Here is a 14,576-nt window from a genome sequence, read left to right as displayed (position 1 = left end):
TAAAACTCTGGCTAGGAGGGCTTAACTAATTATACTTAAACCGAATGCCATCATCAACAGTGCAGCCCAGATAGCTGAGTTTGCTAGAAATGTAGCAAACGTGGTGCGTGGTAACCATAGTATGTGGAATATTGGACCATAAAACAAGACATTTACTAAGGGGCAGATTTATCAAAATATGGGATTAGAGTTTACCACAGAAAACATTACCCACCTTCTATTCATTCCTACAGGAAATGTATTTAAGAATAGGTGAAAGTCAGAGTTCAACATTTGAAAACTATGCTTCTACAAATCCCATAGAAATGAAAGTGGGTGAATTTTTCTATGGTAAACTCACACTCACACTCACACTAATCTCACATTTTGATAAATCTGCCCTTATGGGCAAGGTAGGGTGCAAAGTACAATAAGTTTGGATTTTGTACCATGCCTTATGTTCTCTTTGACTTGCCATAGGTTCTTGTGCTCCATTTTGAAGCACAGAGTACTGTGGCCACCCCCATCTAATAACAAGACTGACCTGCTGAAAATATTTTCTGCACCTTGTGCAGAATGCGAGCAAACCACTATGGGGCATGCTCTTGACCCTTAATATGTCTACCCACTGGCCCTTCAGTTTTCCTTAATGGTGTCAAGAGTTTTAGTTTAACAACAGGATAACATGTTAGACATCAATTGTTTACATGGGACTAGGACTTCAACTTCAACATTTTTTCTTTGTTGACTAGGGCCCATTTTCAATAACTCCACATCATATTAAAATATAATTGGATTGAAAAACATAGAGACCATTTAATTTATGGTAAACTAGATTGTCTATGTTCAATAAAGGCAAATTCAAGGCATTTAACTACGTTTTACTTTTCCTCCTACAAAAGGTTGTAGTGGTTCTCCAGGATAGCTGGAAATCTCTAGCTGGGCACACTATTATATGCATCCAGCTGACCTAAATTCCAACTCCATTACACTGAGCCAATGCAAGGGTTTCAAAACTCTAGATACAGTGACAACTCATGTGGCACCATCAATCTAAGATGTGCAACGGGTACAATATCAAGACCCTCTATTCATGATAAGCTTACAAGTACTAAATATCGCTTTTCAGGGCCTAAGAAAGGATGAAACCTTGCAAATTAGTGTCCACCTCAACCAGTTTATAACTTCTATGTACATGTAAACAATTGAGAAAAACAAAATCTGAGGAGAAAAAATGGCAAAAATAGTGTGAGAGAGGAAGGAGGCAAAAATAAAGAAAGAACGTTGAGCTAAACTTAAAAGGATGAGAATGGAACTGATCACAGAAGGGTAATTATAATTTTATAATACACAAAAGCCATGAATATCTTGTAAATTATATCCTTATAAACGGTGAGTTCTGATGTCATCAGTTATAATCGGTGAGTTCTGATGTCATTTCTGTCACATGACTCACTGAAATGTGTGTATTATAATAAATAAAGTACCCCCAGTTGCAAAACATGAGGATATTAGAAGTTACCTCGGAGTTCCATGACCTGTATAAAAACACTCGGCCTTCGGCCTCGTGTTTTTATATGGTCATGAAACTCCTCGGTAACTTATAATATCCTTATATTTTACAAGAGGGGGTACTTTATTCACTATATATTTACCAAGGAATGGGTAGATGTTTTAAGTCAGAGAACCGGGATTATTTTGTTAGGATATACGAATCCAAGGATAAAGGGGCATCCTCTGAAATATGTGGACATTTTTATCTTCATATACAAATTTTTTCCAAGTGAAAACAGTGCAATGTAGAATAATGTAATTAAAAGTAATAGATATTAAAGTCTGTATTTGTAGTTACTTTCATCTTGGAAGAAAAAAATCTATGGGGTGGATTTAGTACAATATGAGATTAGAACTCACCACAAAAAATCTCATACACTTTCTATTCATTTCTAAGAGATTTTTTTAGAAGAGTTTGTATCAAATGGTGAACTCTAATTTCACACTGATAAGTCTAAAATCTCCAATTTGTTCTTTAGTTCCATTTAAATTAAACTGGGAGAACAAGTGAACAACACAATACAAAAGCATACATTCACACCCAAAGAATATAGTAAATCATGTAGCCAACAGTTCAATATTATTCTTTATTCACGGGTCTTGTTTACGCTAAGCAACTATGACACTGTTACTCTCTAAAGTAATTTATGCATAATACCATGTTTGTACAAAGTAAATAGCATTATTTATGACTTTTGACAGTTCAAACATTTGCCAAAAAGCTGTTTTCACCTCTTTGTTTCTTAAAGCATAAATGAAGGGATTAAACAGTGGAGTGAGCACAGTATATGAGAGTGAAATAAATTTGTCATAATTACCACCCTTATTTCCAATATACACAACAATTGCTGTAATATAAAACAAACTGGCAACAATGAGATGTGATGAACAAGTTGAGAAAGCTTTCTGTTTTCCCTTAACACCTTTGATTTTTAAAATGGTGTGAATGATGTGTATGTAGAAACCCATGATTATTAGGAAAGGAAAAATTGTAGCAAAAATGGCAGTTAAGCTTGTAACAATATTAACAATAAACTTATCAGAGCAAGCCAAAATCTGTAAAGGAACTAGATCACAGTAAAAATGATTGATTTCAAATAGGCCACAGAATTCCATATTAGCAGTAAAAACAGTAGGTATAAATACAATAGCAGCCCCCATAATCCATGGCAGTATTGCTAACGTAATGCAGAATTTCATGTTCATAATAGTTGAATAGTGGATGGGATTGTTAATAGCTAAGTCACGATCAAAAGCCATGACTGCTAAGAGGAAACATTCGGTTGCTCCAAGTGTGTCTGAGATAAACAACTGTATGAAACAGTCAATGAATGAAATAGTCTTGTTACAAGAGATAAGGTTATCTAATAGCTTGGGGACAATAGAAGATGAAAACATAATTTCTAAAGCAGAAAGTGTGCTGATAAAAAAATACATTGGAGTGTTGAGGGATGGCTTTATGTTGACTAAAATAATAATTATAATATTGGCTGTAATACATATCATGTATGCTAACTGGAATATAATAAAAAACAGGATCTGTAACTGATGAAAGTCTGAAAAAGCTGAAAGAACAAAGTAACTGCCAAGAGTTCGGTTTATCTCTGCCATTTTGAATGCAATGGATATTTGCTATACAAATGTGATCTGAAAACAGTAAAAAAACTGTTTTAGTTTATTTACTGATAATGATCCTCACTCTATTAATTGTAAGAAATATAATTAACAGAAAAGAGTCTGACTTCAAGTTACATTTTTTACATCAATTTAAGAGGGTAAGGGGGTAATTATAAATATATACAATACAGTAAAATAATATAGCACATGTCATATATAACAACTAGACAATAGAATATAGAGATTAGATTCAATCCAATTTCTGTCAATTCATAAAAGCTAGAAGATTTATAGAAAAAGGGAGAACATTTTTCAGAAGTTTGTTAACGGGGCCCATTTGTTCAATGATAAATGGTTCTATTTTTTGAGTTGTTTCTTTTGTTTAGGAAAGATTAATTTTCACATGTCATTCATGTAATCTACAGCAGTGTCTACTGGTGGTGGTTTATTCATATATTCATTTAAGAAACATGGATTTTCTAGCCAAAGGCAAGAGGATCATGATAAAACTTACAATGAATAAATAAAATACAAGTTCATATATTCTATAAAGTCTGTAATATGAATGTTTATTCTCAAAATTTGTTTTAGGACAAAACCTAAAACCATGAAAGATATTAGCATTGCATTGTTTTCAATTGAGTATGTTTGCCTAAAATATTCTTCTCTCTATGTAATAAAACAATATCTGTGGACATATCTGTGGTTGTTTGTAATGACCCTCCTACAGCACCTTAGCCATTATTGTTTATGTTGGAATTTTATTGGCAGGTACATTTTACCAAGCAAGTACAACAAAGGGGGATCAACATCAGTTTGGTTTTAGATTTAGTCTCATTGCTTTTTACCCTTTTTTAACATTTTCTAAAGATGGGATATAGTAAGTCTTACATTAATCTGTAAATACAGAGAAAATAGATCTACCAGTTATGCTTACAGATGGCTTGCCAGGCCCCCACAGAATAAAATAAATTAAATTTTTTCTGTAGCTCCTTTCTGACTACAAAGGGATCAATTCTATGATCAGATAATGATTGTAGGCTTCGCATGTGACATGTTGACCATAATGTCAGTATTGTTCCCTTGTTTGGCTTAAGTACAACATTTGGACAGGGCACTCTTTGCACCATACAGCATTACACATTTAGAGAAAGACTGGTAGAAAGTCACCCAGTATATAATCAAACCTTACTTCCTTTCAGTTTCTGCCCCAATATCAAATGCTTTGCATACCCTAGGAGGAGACAAGCCAATTAAGCTGGAATTATAACCTAGATAAAATAAAAATGTTATTTTTTTCATGAAATCAAAATGTGCAGTATAGCCTCCCACTTTAACCTAGAGTGAACAACTACACTGGACGGGTTAGAGTATACTTAAATAGTCAATAAGTAAGAAAACAAATCAGTTAAAGGCAGGGAAAATAGTATATTATTTAGCAACTAAGCCAGATAAGGTTTAGTGCTCATAAAAGATGCCGGCAGAGGTTCATGCCATGTATTCTTCATGGTCAAATAAACAGAAAATGCATTTTATAATTTAAAAGATTATCCACAGATGTTAAGAAATGTCACCAATGGAGCCTTTGCCGTGCATTCTTCTGCAAAATAAGTTTTTTTTAAATTGTAAATTACTGTAGTTTCTGTCATGCCACAATATGAATTTCCTTTTACCCTAATATATATATAACTAAATAATGCTCTGGGGTGTTTGTCAAATGGGGCCAAATTAACAAAGTAGGTAAGGTCCATGGTGTATAAAAAGTATAAAAACATAACCATTTTAGGTATTTTAAATATACAGTATATATATACAATATTTCTCTATCAAATGGCTGAATGTGTTGTGGCATATTTTGTAAAATAAAAAGGCCTATCAGAAGATATTTCTTTTTCCTAATAGTTATATATTGATGGCTTAATATCCTTAATATTGTGAGTCTCATTAACCATTCATGTTATATTTCAACAATTCAGTGTTTCTTAATAATTTGTAATGATACTAAAGGCTATGCTTCTATGACAATCATTGATGCTGGCTGGAATTAAGCATTCAGATGTTAGGGGTTTGCAGAGGGTCACCATCTTGTCCCAAAATGTGATAATTTTGAATGGGATTTACTTTTTCTTTAAATTTCTTACATACTAGGGGGCACATTTACTATGGGTCGAATATCGAGGGTTAATTAACCCTCGATATTCGACCATCGAAGTTAAATCTTTCGACTTCGATATATCGAACGATTAAATTTAATCCATCGATCGAACGATTTTCCTTCGAACAAAAAGTGCTTAGAAAGCTTATGGGGACCTTCCCTGTAGGCTAACATTGGTGCTCGGAAGGTTTTAGGTGGCGAAGTAGGTGGTAATTTGCTAATTAAGGGGCTTTATAAGCCTGTGGCAAACTATACCACGTTGCTTGATCATTGAAGCTCCCAAGCTAGATCCAGCGTACCACTTGTTCCTGTGACTCCTTGTTCCTATGACTCCTGTGCCTGATTCCTGCCTTGTTCCCTGGTCCTGTCCTTGTCCTGCCTGGTTCTCTGCTTCCATTAACTATTGGATCTCCTGGTATTTGACCTCGGCCTGTCTCTTGGACCATTCTCTGCCTTCAACCTGCCCCTGACCTCGGCCAGTTTACCGGACTCTCCAAGTTTGCCGCCAGTTCTGAGCTTTTTGCCTATTCTTCAGATCACTCTTGCCTGCAGCCTGCCTCTGACCACTGACCCGGTAAAAGGACTTCTGTTTTTCTTGCAAATAACCAGTTGTGTTGCCTGCACTTTACTTTAATAAATCTTTCCATGTTACACGGCACCTAAGCTCTTACCTGTAAGCCACTCACCTGTGGCCCAGCCTTACACTAGGTATATTAGATCACCATAATTTTACACAAGATGGCAACCGCAAAATTATTGATATTACTATCAAATCTATGACTTTATTCAAGTTATATGCCTGTGGCGCAGAAGTTCAGTGGAGGGACATAGGTCCCATCGATTTATGGGCGACTATTTCAAATTATTGCTAGGATTCACAATACATGGTGTAAACAAATTGTTGTATATGTTAGAAACAGCCGAGGAGTTACTGTAAAACATCAACTTCTCAATAAGTCATGTTCTAGATCTAAAGTAAAATGTACATATATCTTTTCACACACATACTGTATATAATGTGTGTTTTGGAATTTATTAAGCCCAATGCTGCAAAAAGTCAGAATCTGAAAATCTGGCATCTCAGACCTGCCGAGTTGTATTTACATTAAGTCAATGGGAGAGGTTCCTATACTATTTGGAAGTTTCTGTGGACTGCACTGGAATTAGCCTGAGAATCTGACTATTTCTGACTTTTTGGGCAAAAATCAGAAAAATTAGAGCTTTTTGGTAAAAAAAAGCCAGAAAAAATCAGGCGATTCAGGAAAAAACTTTGAAAAAATTGTGTTTTTTAATAATAAATAAGGTCATATCATGGATTCTAGTTTGGTCTGAAACAAAATATCAATAAAAGAAATTAAAAATATCAGAAAAAATCTATTTTCGATAAATAATACCCCTAACTGTTCAATAAGCCTCCATGTTCCAAGTAGGTTTAGTCCATTCAATTCTCTGAAGAAGGGACTAAACCTGGGCCTTGGATTTATGGCTAATTATGTGGACTAAGAAAGGACTGCACCAGGTCAGAAATAGCAACATGTCTGGATATGGACTAAGAGATCATATGGAATTCCTTTGATTCTACACTCCAATAATTCAGCCCTAATTTATACTCAGCTTCTTTGACCCACATTATCTTGTTACTTATCTGCTTGTCTCTTGCAGATCTCCTCGTAAATGACTTTGACACCTTACACATAGATTGATATTCCTTTTTGTTGGTATGAGCTGAATGTTGTATATATACCAGAGAACATAACAGCTTCATTTTAGCTTGAGAAAGGAACTAAAATGTTCTGAAAGCTTGCTATGATTATATTAGTTAGCCAATAAAGGTATCACCTTTATACCACTTTTGTTATTTTTTATTTAAAAAGTTTTGCCCTGTGCCATGTCTATTACTACTATGACACCATCATGTTAACTTAATTGTGTACAAAAACAACTTCAGCCTCAAATATTTTGACTTTTCAAAATTTAAACTTGCACTCTAAACCTCTATATCATGTTATAGTGTACACCACACCAGCTAAAAAAGACCTTTGAAAGCCTTCAAAACAGATCATTATCTTTCTTTTTATGTGTTTTTTATATTTCAAAATGAGGTTTAATGTTTGAGTGCCAAAAAAATCCCACATCTAAACAATGATATATGTAAAATCCATCATCTACAACAATCCAAGCAAACAATCCTCCTCCTCCTGCATGACAGTGGCTGCCTCTTCTTCTTTGCTGCTTCTGGATTAGTGTTCCACTTCAGTTTCTCTGGATATATTCAGCGCACTGCATCTGACGTCATATCACTTGGCACAAAATTCAAATATTTAAAGGGGCCGAAGGCAATTATCCACTGCCCATCGTAGGTTTATTTCTATAGTTCCTGGGTGCACTTCAAGTTGCTTTGTCTGTTCTCTGACCTTCCCTGTCCCTGATCTTCACTAGTTCACTGCCTGTCCTGACCTTAGCCTGTTCCTGATCACTCTTTTGGATCCTGATTCTGTACTGCATTACTGTTGGTTTTGTCTCTGGCCTATGGCCTTGACTATGTCTCAGACTCCAGATTCTGTACTGCATTGCCTGAATTGGTATCAACCTCGGCCTGACCCTTGACAACGCTCCCTGTTCCCTGTCCTTCCAATACATGTTACACAACACAGTCCATGGTGGCCCTGATGAGACAAACCCACATGGTGTTGTAGCTAAAGAACCAAGTGAAAGTGAAATCAGGTCACCTACCACCTCCAGATGTGGCTCACATACAGTAGTTCTGGTAGAAGAACAAGGAGTTCTTCAAGCCAAGTCAATCCAGAAGGTAAGAAGACGACATACATTCAGACCACAGGAATGTTACTACAGTGGATGATGAGGATAGGCAACCAGGCCACATGTATAGCTCTGAAGAAAATTTAAAACTAATCACAGCTATCATTATTTAATGATCTAATTTCAGGGTTTTGGAGGGAGTGGAAGGAGAGCACAATCAAACTGACTTCCTGAAGCAAAATGTAACCATACAACACCTGTTTGGAATCAGTCATTCATTGGCAGATATTGCTTTATCATTGTGTAAGTTTGTAGTAAACACTAAAAAAAGCAGATCATAACATAACTTCCATTTCTAGCGCCGACAACACACCAACCACTTCTAAATTGTTATGTGACACAGTGGCCAAAGAAAAACAGATTGTCTCATCAAGATTGCAGACTGAGACAACAAAGTGCTATGGCATGCCCCACTTCAAATATTAAAAGAAAAGGTATAAAATAATTGTTAAGCACACAGTATAAAAACATAATTATTTTTTGTAAAACTTTATGATTGTCCTGATATGTCTAATTTGCTATGAGGATATTGTATTTTGGTTGTGTAACATTTGCAAAGTGCCTTTTTAATTTGACAACACCAATGGTCAGGTTTTTGTAAGTGGATAGAATTGTATTTTTGCCACACAAGCCACAACAAAAAGCATCCCGGTATAAGGTTACATTTTTTTATTTCCTGTTGTAAGGATTTTTTTAATAAAAATGGTGGCAAAAATTTGTTGTTTTTTATTGATCAATTAAGGGCCAACATTTATTAGAGTATACTTAAATAATTCTCCAAGGCATGCTGAAAAGTTAAAAAATATAGTTTATTTACATCAAATGTTAAAATACATGAGAAATAACCCCTTTAGCGCCTAACGCATTTCATGCTTACCTAGCACTTAGTCATAGGCGATTTTGCCTATGACTAAGTGCTAGGTAAGCATGAAACGCGTTAGGCGCTAAAGGGGTTATTTCTCATGTATTTTAACATTTGATGTAAATAAACTATATTTTTTAATTGTCAGCATGCCTTGGAGAATTATTTAAGTATATGGTTGTACCTCTGTTTGGTCACTAGAGGACTCCGGCATGCTTAACATTAATGTTTACTGGCCTCTACTTCCAATTTGATTAAAATAACATTTATTAGAGGACTGTTTCAAATAATACGGGAGGGCAAAGGCTACAGTCTAACTTGTGTACTCCAAACCTCATCATCATCATCATTTATTTATATAGCGCTGTCAAGATACGCAGTGCTTTACTGCATTTATAGCAAACAGGGAATAAATGGTGGATAACAAACGATTACAGAGTACAAACCTAGCTTAAATGTTAAAAATAAGGTTTACTTACATGTAGTTAAGGTTTACTTCCAGTTCTATGGAAATGTGTAGATTAAGGGAAGATGTAATTAACACACACACAAAAACACACGTAGAATATTGGTTTATAATTGAATATCCAAAATATAGCTTTAAATGTAACACCTACACTATTGATATCTTACTCAGATGTCTGGTTGTTAGGGAACATTTTACTATAGCAGCCTGTTTGAAGGAGAGAGTATAATGTGAATTGTAGAGGGTGTTATTAAAGTAAGCTGTTGATAATACTGTATTTCAGTAAAGAGCAGATAATCCTCACATAAAAAGCTATTTTGTGTGGTGAGGACTGTAGGAAATGTTTAGAAGCATGTTATGTGCAAATGACAATAGGACCAAAAAACAACATTACAATGATGCTGCTTGAAGAAAGAAAGAGTGTACAGTGTGAGATCAACTACATCAAATGAAAATTAGCATGTTCATAGATGAAGAGGTAGCAAGAACATGTGTAAGCTAAACCTGAATCTCATCTGTGATCATTATAGTGCTTCTAAAAGAGAAGTGTCCATGAATGATTTGTTGCTGGACCTGATTCCCACATTGACCTGCATCTGTAGGATCTTCAGGTTGCTCATCCCCTTCAATAGCTTTGTGGTAATTGTAGATCCCCCAATGATGTGCATTGCAATATTATGTAAAATGCAGGCTGCTAAAATATTACAACATTATAGAGTTATTGGCAGCCGAATACTAATAGGAGTTAATGTCAGGCCCTTTCCAAACCAACTTGCAGTCTGCTGTTTCAGACACTGGTTGGTTGCTAGGGTCCAAAAGAAATAAAGTGGTATAATATTAGTCAAGTGTTATACACACACTTATTAAAAAAAACAAAACTATAGAATATTTAAAAGTATTTTTGTTAACAAAATACACATAAGTGTAGCTGTAAGTGCCTTTAATACACTTGTGCAATGTGTGAGAATAGAAGACGTAAAGAGGGCAAAAGAGGATAGGAGGAAGAGCATTTCCGCCAGTTTAAAGTGGCAAAAGGGAATCTGGAAGTTATCACAAAAGACTTCACTCTGGGTTTCGGGGTGAATTAAATTGCAAAAAGTAAGAGTTCCCTGCACTTTCAATGGGCTGTTAGGTAATGTAAAGATAGATTGGTTAATGCGAAACGTGTTAACACAATGCATTGCATAGTGAACACCCAAAAAGTCACACTTATCATACGAAATGTACCACATTGCATTGAATTGAATCCATGAAGTCCATAATGTACATGTTATGCTATCCTTTACATTGCCACAACTCCTATGAACACTTCTCTTTGTTTCTTGTGTTATGTATGTATTACATACAGTTTTACACACCTGCCTTATTAATAATATTGAGTTAGAAAACAGTTATGATCAGCAGCTAAAATAAATAAAAAACACATAAATAATTTAATATTACTCTGAAAACAATGTACCCATTAGAGAACTTGTTAATTTTTTTAGCCAAGTTGGGATATTGTGTTCTGTATTGTCACAGAAGATATATTTCCCACGAGTCAAAAACTACCTTTAAAATGCTATAAATTTTGTAGTGAATTAGAGCACATGCAGATATCATAAATCTCATTTGTATCGTATATTTCAAGTAAGTAAGACTAGATTTTTTTCTTCTCTTGAAAAGCTGCTCCTCTGTTGGTGTTTAAAGTAAGGGGATGGGCCTTACGGACATGCACTTTTCCACACTTCTATGTTTGAGATGAAGAATAATGAAAGCTAATTATAACTAATAAATTGTACACTATCTTCTATGCTACTGAAAGATTAAATATGTATGTCTTGCATTTCTGTTTCTTTTTATTTGCAAAGGATATTAATATGGTATTTGCTCCTCCTTTACCTTTAAAGTTCATTCTTCATTAATTGTAGGGACAAAAGGAAGTATAAACATTTGGATGCATGCATTTAGTTATTTAGTGCATACAATGATTACCTAGATTTTGTAGATTTTGTAAGTGTCATTCGAGATATAAATAACTAAATGAGGACAAATATGTTAGACAAGTAAAATGCATTAATATCTTAATACCATGATTATCACAAACCTGGGTGAGATCAATATTCAATTACACATTCATTCGTACTGTGATAAAACATATCTTCTAGTCTTTTTGAAATGCATGGAATTTATAAGCCAATAGATGATGGTATGACACAGCAAAACCAACCAAACAGCTTTATCAATTTAAAATAACCTTTTTATTTTTTACATCTAACATGGGTTTTATTGATTTGTAGCAGGAAGTAGCAACATTGACTTTTCTTTGGATTAAGAGAACATATAAACAATTACTAATTATCACTGGATCCCAACTGTAATCATGGAATAGTAGTGAACCCTCTACCTCAAGTTTCAATGGGTTATTTTTTCTCTTTTTGGTGGAATAATATGGCATGATCCACTTGTCTGTGGAAATCTTCAAAGATCAGGAGAGCAACATCCTACACTTGATCAATAATTACAACTCTTTGTGCAGGACTGGAGAGTCACTTCAAAAATAATGGATGCATACAATAAGACTCTCGTAAAAGAATTTATTCTTGTGGCATTTTCAGATATCCAACTGAACCAGATTTTACTATTTATTATTATCCTACTGATGTACATTGTATGTATAAGTGGTAACATTACCATCATTTGTCTTGTTAAGTATGAGCCTTCGCTTCATAAGCCAATGTATATTTTTATCAGTGTATTTGCATTTTTAGAAATTATGTTTGTCTCAGTCATCACTATGCCAAAGCTCCTAGCAAACTTACTTTTATCTAACAAGCAGATATCGTATGTTGGATGCTTTTCCCAACTGTATATCTTCAATGCTTTAGGGGAAACAGAATGTTATCTCCTTGCAATTATGGCTTTTGATCGTCACTTGGCCATTAACAACCCTTTGCGTTATACATCAATAATGAATTTAAACGTTTGTTCAAAATTAGCTTTTCTCCCATGGATAATTGGATTTAGTGCATCTTTTATTCCCACCATGTTCACAGCTAGTTTGGAATTCTGTGGGCCCAATGTGATTGATCATTTTTTCTGTGACTTGTCCCCTGTACAAAATTTGGCTTGTTCCAATCCTTTCATCAGCAATATTGTTACGATTGCATTAGCTTTTTTCATGCTTATAATTCCATTTATAATGATAATAGCTTTCTACATCCGTATTATTATTACTATATCAAGGATTAAGACTTCTGAAGGCAAATTGAAAGCCTTCTCTACTTGCTCTTTCCACCTAATAGTAGCCAGTCTGTTTTATGGCACTTGCATTATCGTATATGTTAGGCCTAAGGGAAGCCGATATGACAAGTTTCTTGCTCTCACTTACACAATAGTGACACCCTTATTAAACCCCTTTGTTTATACTTTGAGAAACAAAGATGTTAAAGATATTTTGAAGAAAAAGATTGGTTGGATTTTACAGAAAGCTGTTAATTGCCAAACATCAACATTTTAAACAACACAGAAAATTATAGCAAATAGGGGAGGTGGGAAAAAAGACACATATAAATCAAATACATTTATGAAAATATGTACTTTTTATTTTGGCAATTAAAATGTCAGTATACAATGTATTACTATGAATTTTTATTTTGCTTACCTTTAATTGTTTATGTTATATATATTGACAATGATTTTGTTTTTAAATACAGAATATTTATCCTATTATTTGTCACTGCAGCTCCCTGTTCTACTATTAGGGGCAGATTTATTTGGAGTCTAATAGTAAATTCAAATTAAAAATGGTATTTTTTGTTAGTGTCAAAATTCGCACATTAAAATTTTAATCCCCCAATTCGAATGTAATTTTGAATGTGAGATTTATCACATCATGTAAACAGTTCTAATTTGAATATTCACCACCTAAAACCTGCCAAATTAATTCACAAGTCCATGGCAGAGGTCCATAGATCCATTTGAATATGTTAATAGCCTTCCTGACATTCAAGTTTTTTTCAGAGGAAAATTTGATTTGAGTTTCGTTCGTATTGGATTTGAATACAAATGATCATTCCATTCGATTGAATTTTAGACGTACATATTTTTTTTATAAATAACCTCCCATCAGAGTTGTGAGTAGTGATGGGCGAATTCGCGAAACGACGCCGGCGCCTGTTTTTTTGACGTTGGCGCCCATTTTTGACGCCGGCGTCCGTTTTTTCTAAAAAAAAAATTTGACGCCGGCGAATTTTTGGCGCGAATTTTCACGGGCTGCGAATCGCGCAAATTCGCTGCGAATTCGCGCCTGGTGAATAAATTCGCCCATCACTGGTTGTGAGTACATTAGAAAAAAAATTCACATAAATTTGAAATTCGACCTTTGATCCCCCTCTAAATGAAGAGGGCAGAAGAAGTAGTAGCCATGACAGAGGATGCTGTAGGAAGCAAATTTGCCTTTGTATTTAGAATATCTGTAATATGGAATAAAAAACTCACTTTTATTAAGGTAAAATGGTTAAAGGAGCTCAGTAAAGGGAGAAGGCTTTAGTTCTACTTTAACTGCAACTAATTTTAATTGATACAATCAGTTTAACGTTTGGTCATTATTGGGAAATGTATTAAGAATTCTTTACATTGCAGAAGATTCATCAGTTCCATCTTAACGGAGTTAACAGTCATAAGGCAATAAAAGAGGGGAGGAATAACAAAGGCCTTATTTGGTTTATGTAACCTGGTGAGGAGAGTGATGGGGGTACATACCTTGGTAATACTGTGAGATATTAAGTGAGAGCTAAACAACTATGTTCACTTCTGAATTTATAGGCCATCTAGGCTGAGAATTTCTCTTAGAGGGAAAGAGGCCAGAATGAAAGAATATGCCAGTTAGCTAATAATACCCTTATGGGCACCTATTTAATACAGGGACCACAAAGGCATGCCCAGTGTAATGAAAACTTCTAAATATTTCTTCTAGTGGGAATTCCTAGTGTGCTGGGCGCACCAGTGTCCCTTGAACAGCCAAGGGGTCTTAGCAACGGTGCAATAAGCCTTACTACATCATATACCCTTACTGGCACATTCCCACAGAATCATCTTCCAATTTTCTAGGGAGAAGGGAGATATAAAGTGTAATTGTGGTT

General features: G+C 34.8%; 1 protein-coding gene across 1 annotated transcript; it reads left to right on the top strand.

The window, feature by feature from the left end:
* The first annotated feature begins 7,943 nt into the window (after nucleotides 1-7,943).
* LOC121397318 (olfactory receptor 6P1-like) lies at nucleotides 7,944-12,952 on the top strand. Its single transcript, XM_041573944.1, has 2 exons — nucleotides 7,944-8,114; nucleotides 12,146-12,952. The coding sequence occupies exons 1-2, from the start codon at nucleotides 7,944-7,946 to the stop codon at nucleotides 12,950-12,952; spliced, it is 978 nt and encodes a 325-aa protein (XP_041429878.1).
* The last annotated feature ends 1,624 nt before the right edge of the window (nucleotides 12,953-14,576 follow it).

The sequence above is a fragment of the Xenopus laevis genome, chromosome 8L (genome assembly GCF_017654675.1).
Source record: "Xenopus laevis strain J_2021 chromosome 8L, Xenopus_laevis_v10.1, whole genome shotgun sequence".
Lineage (NCBI taxonomy): Eukaryota > Metazoa > Chordata > Amphibia > Anura > Pipidae > Xenopus > Xenopus laevis.
The sequence above is the reverse complement of the archived record's forward strand: the minus strand, read 5'-3'. Positions and strand labels throughout refer to the sequence as shown.

Excerpts from the sequence above, each read along its gene's own strand:
- LOC121397318 (XM_041573944.1), top strand. The coding sequence starts at position 7,944 with ATGTTACACAACACAGTCCATGGTGGCCCTGATGAGACAAACCCACAT. Across the intron at positions 8,115-12,145 it reads AAGCCAAGTCAATCCAGAAG|TATGAGCCTTCGCTTCATAA; the intron begins GTAAGAAGACGA and ends TGTCTTGTTAAG.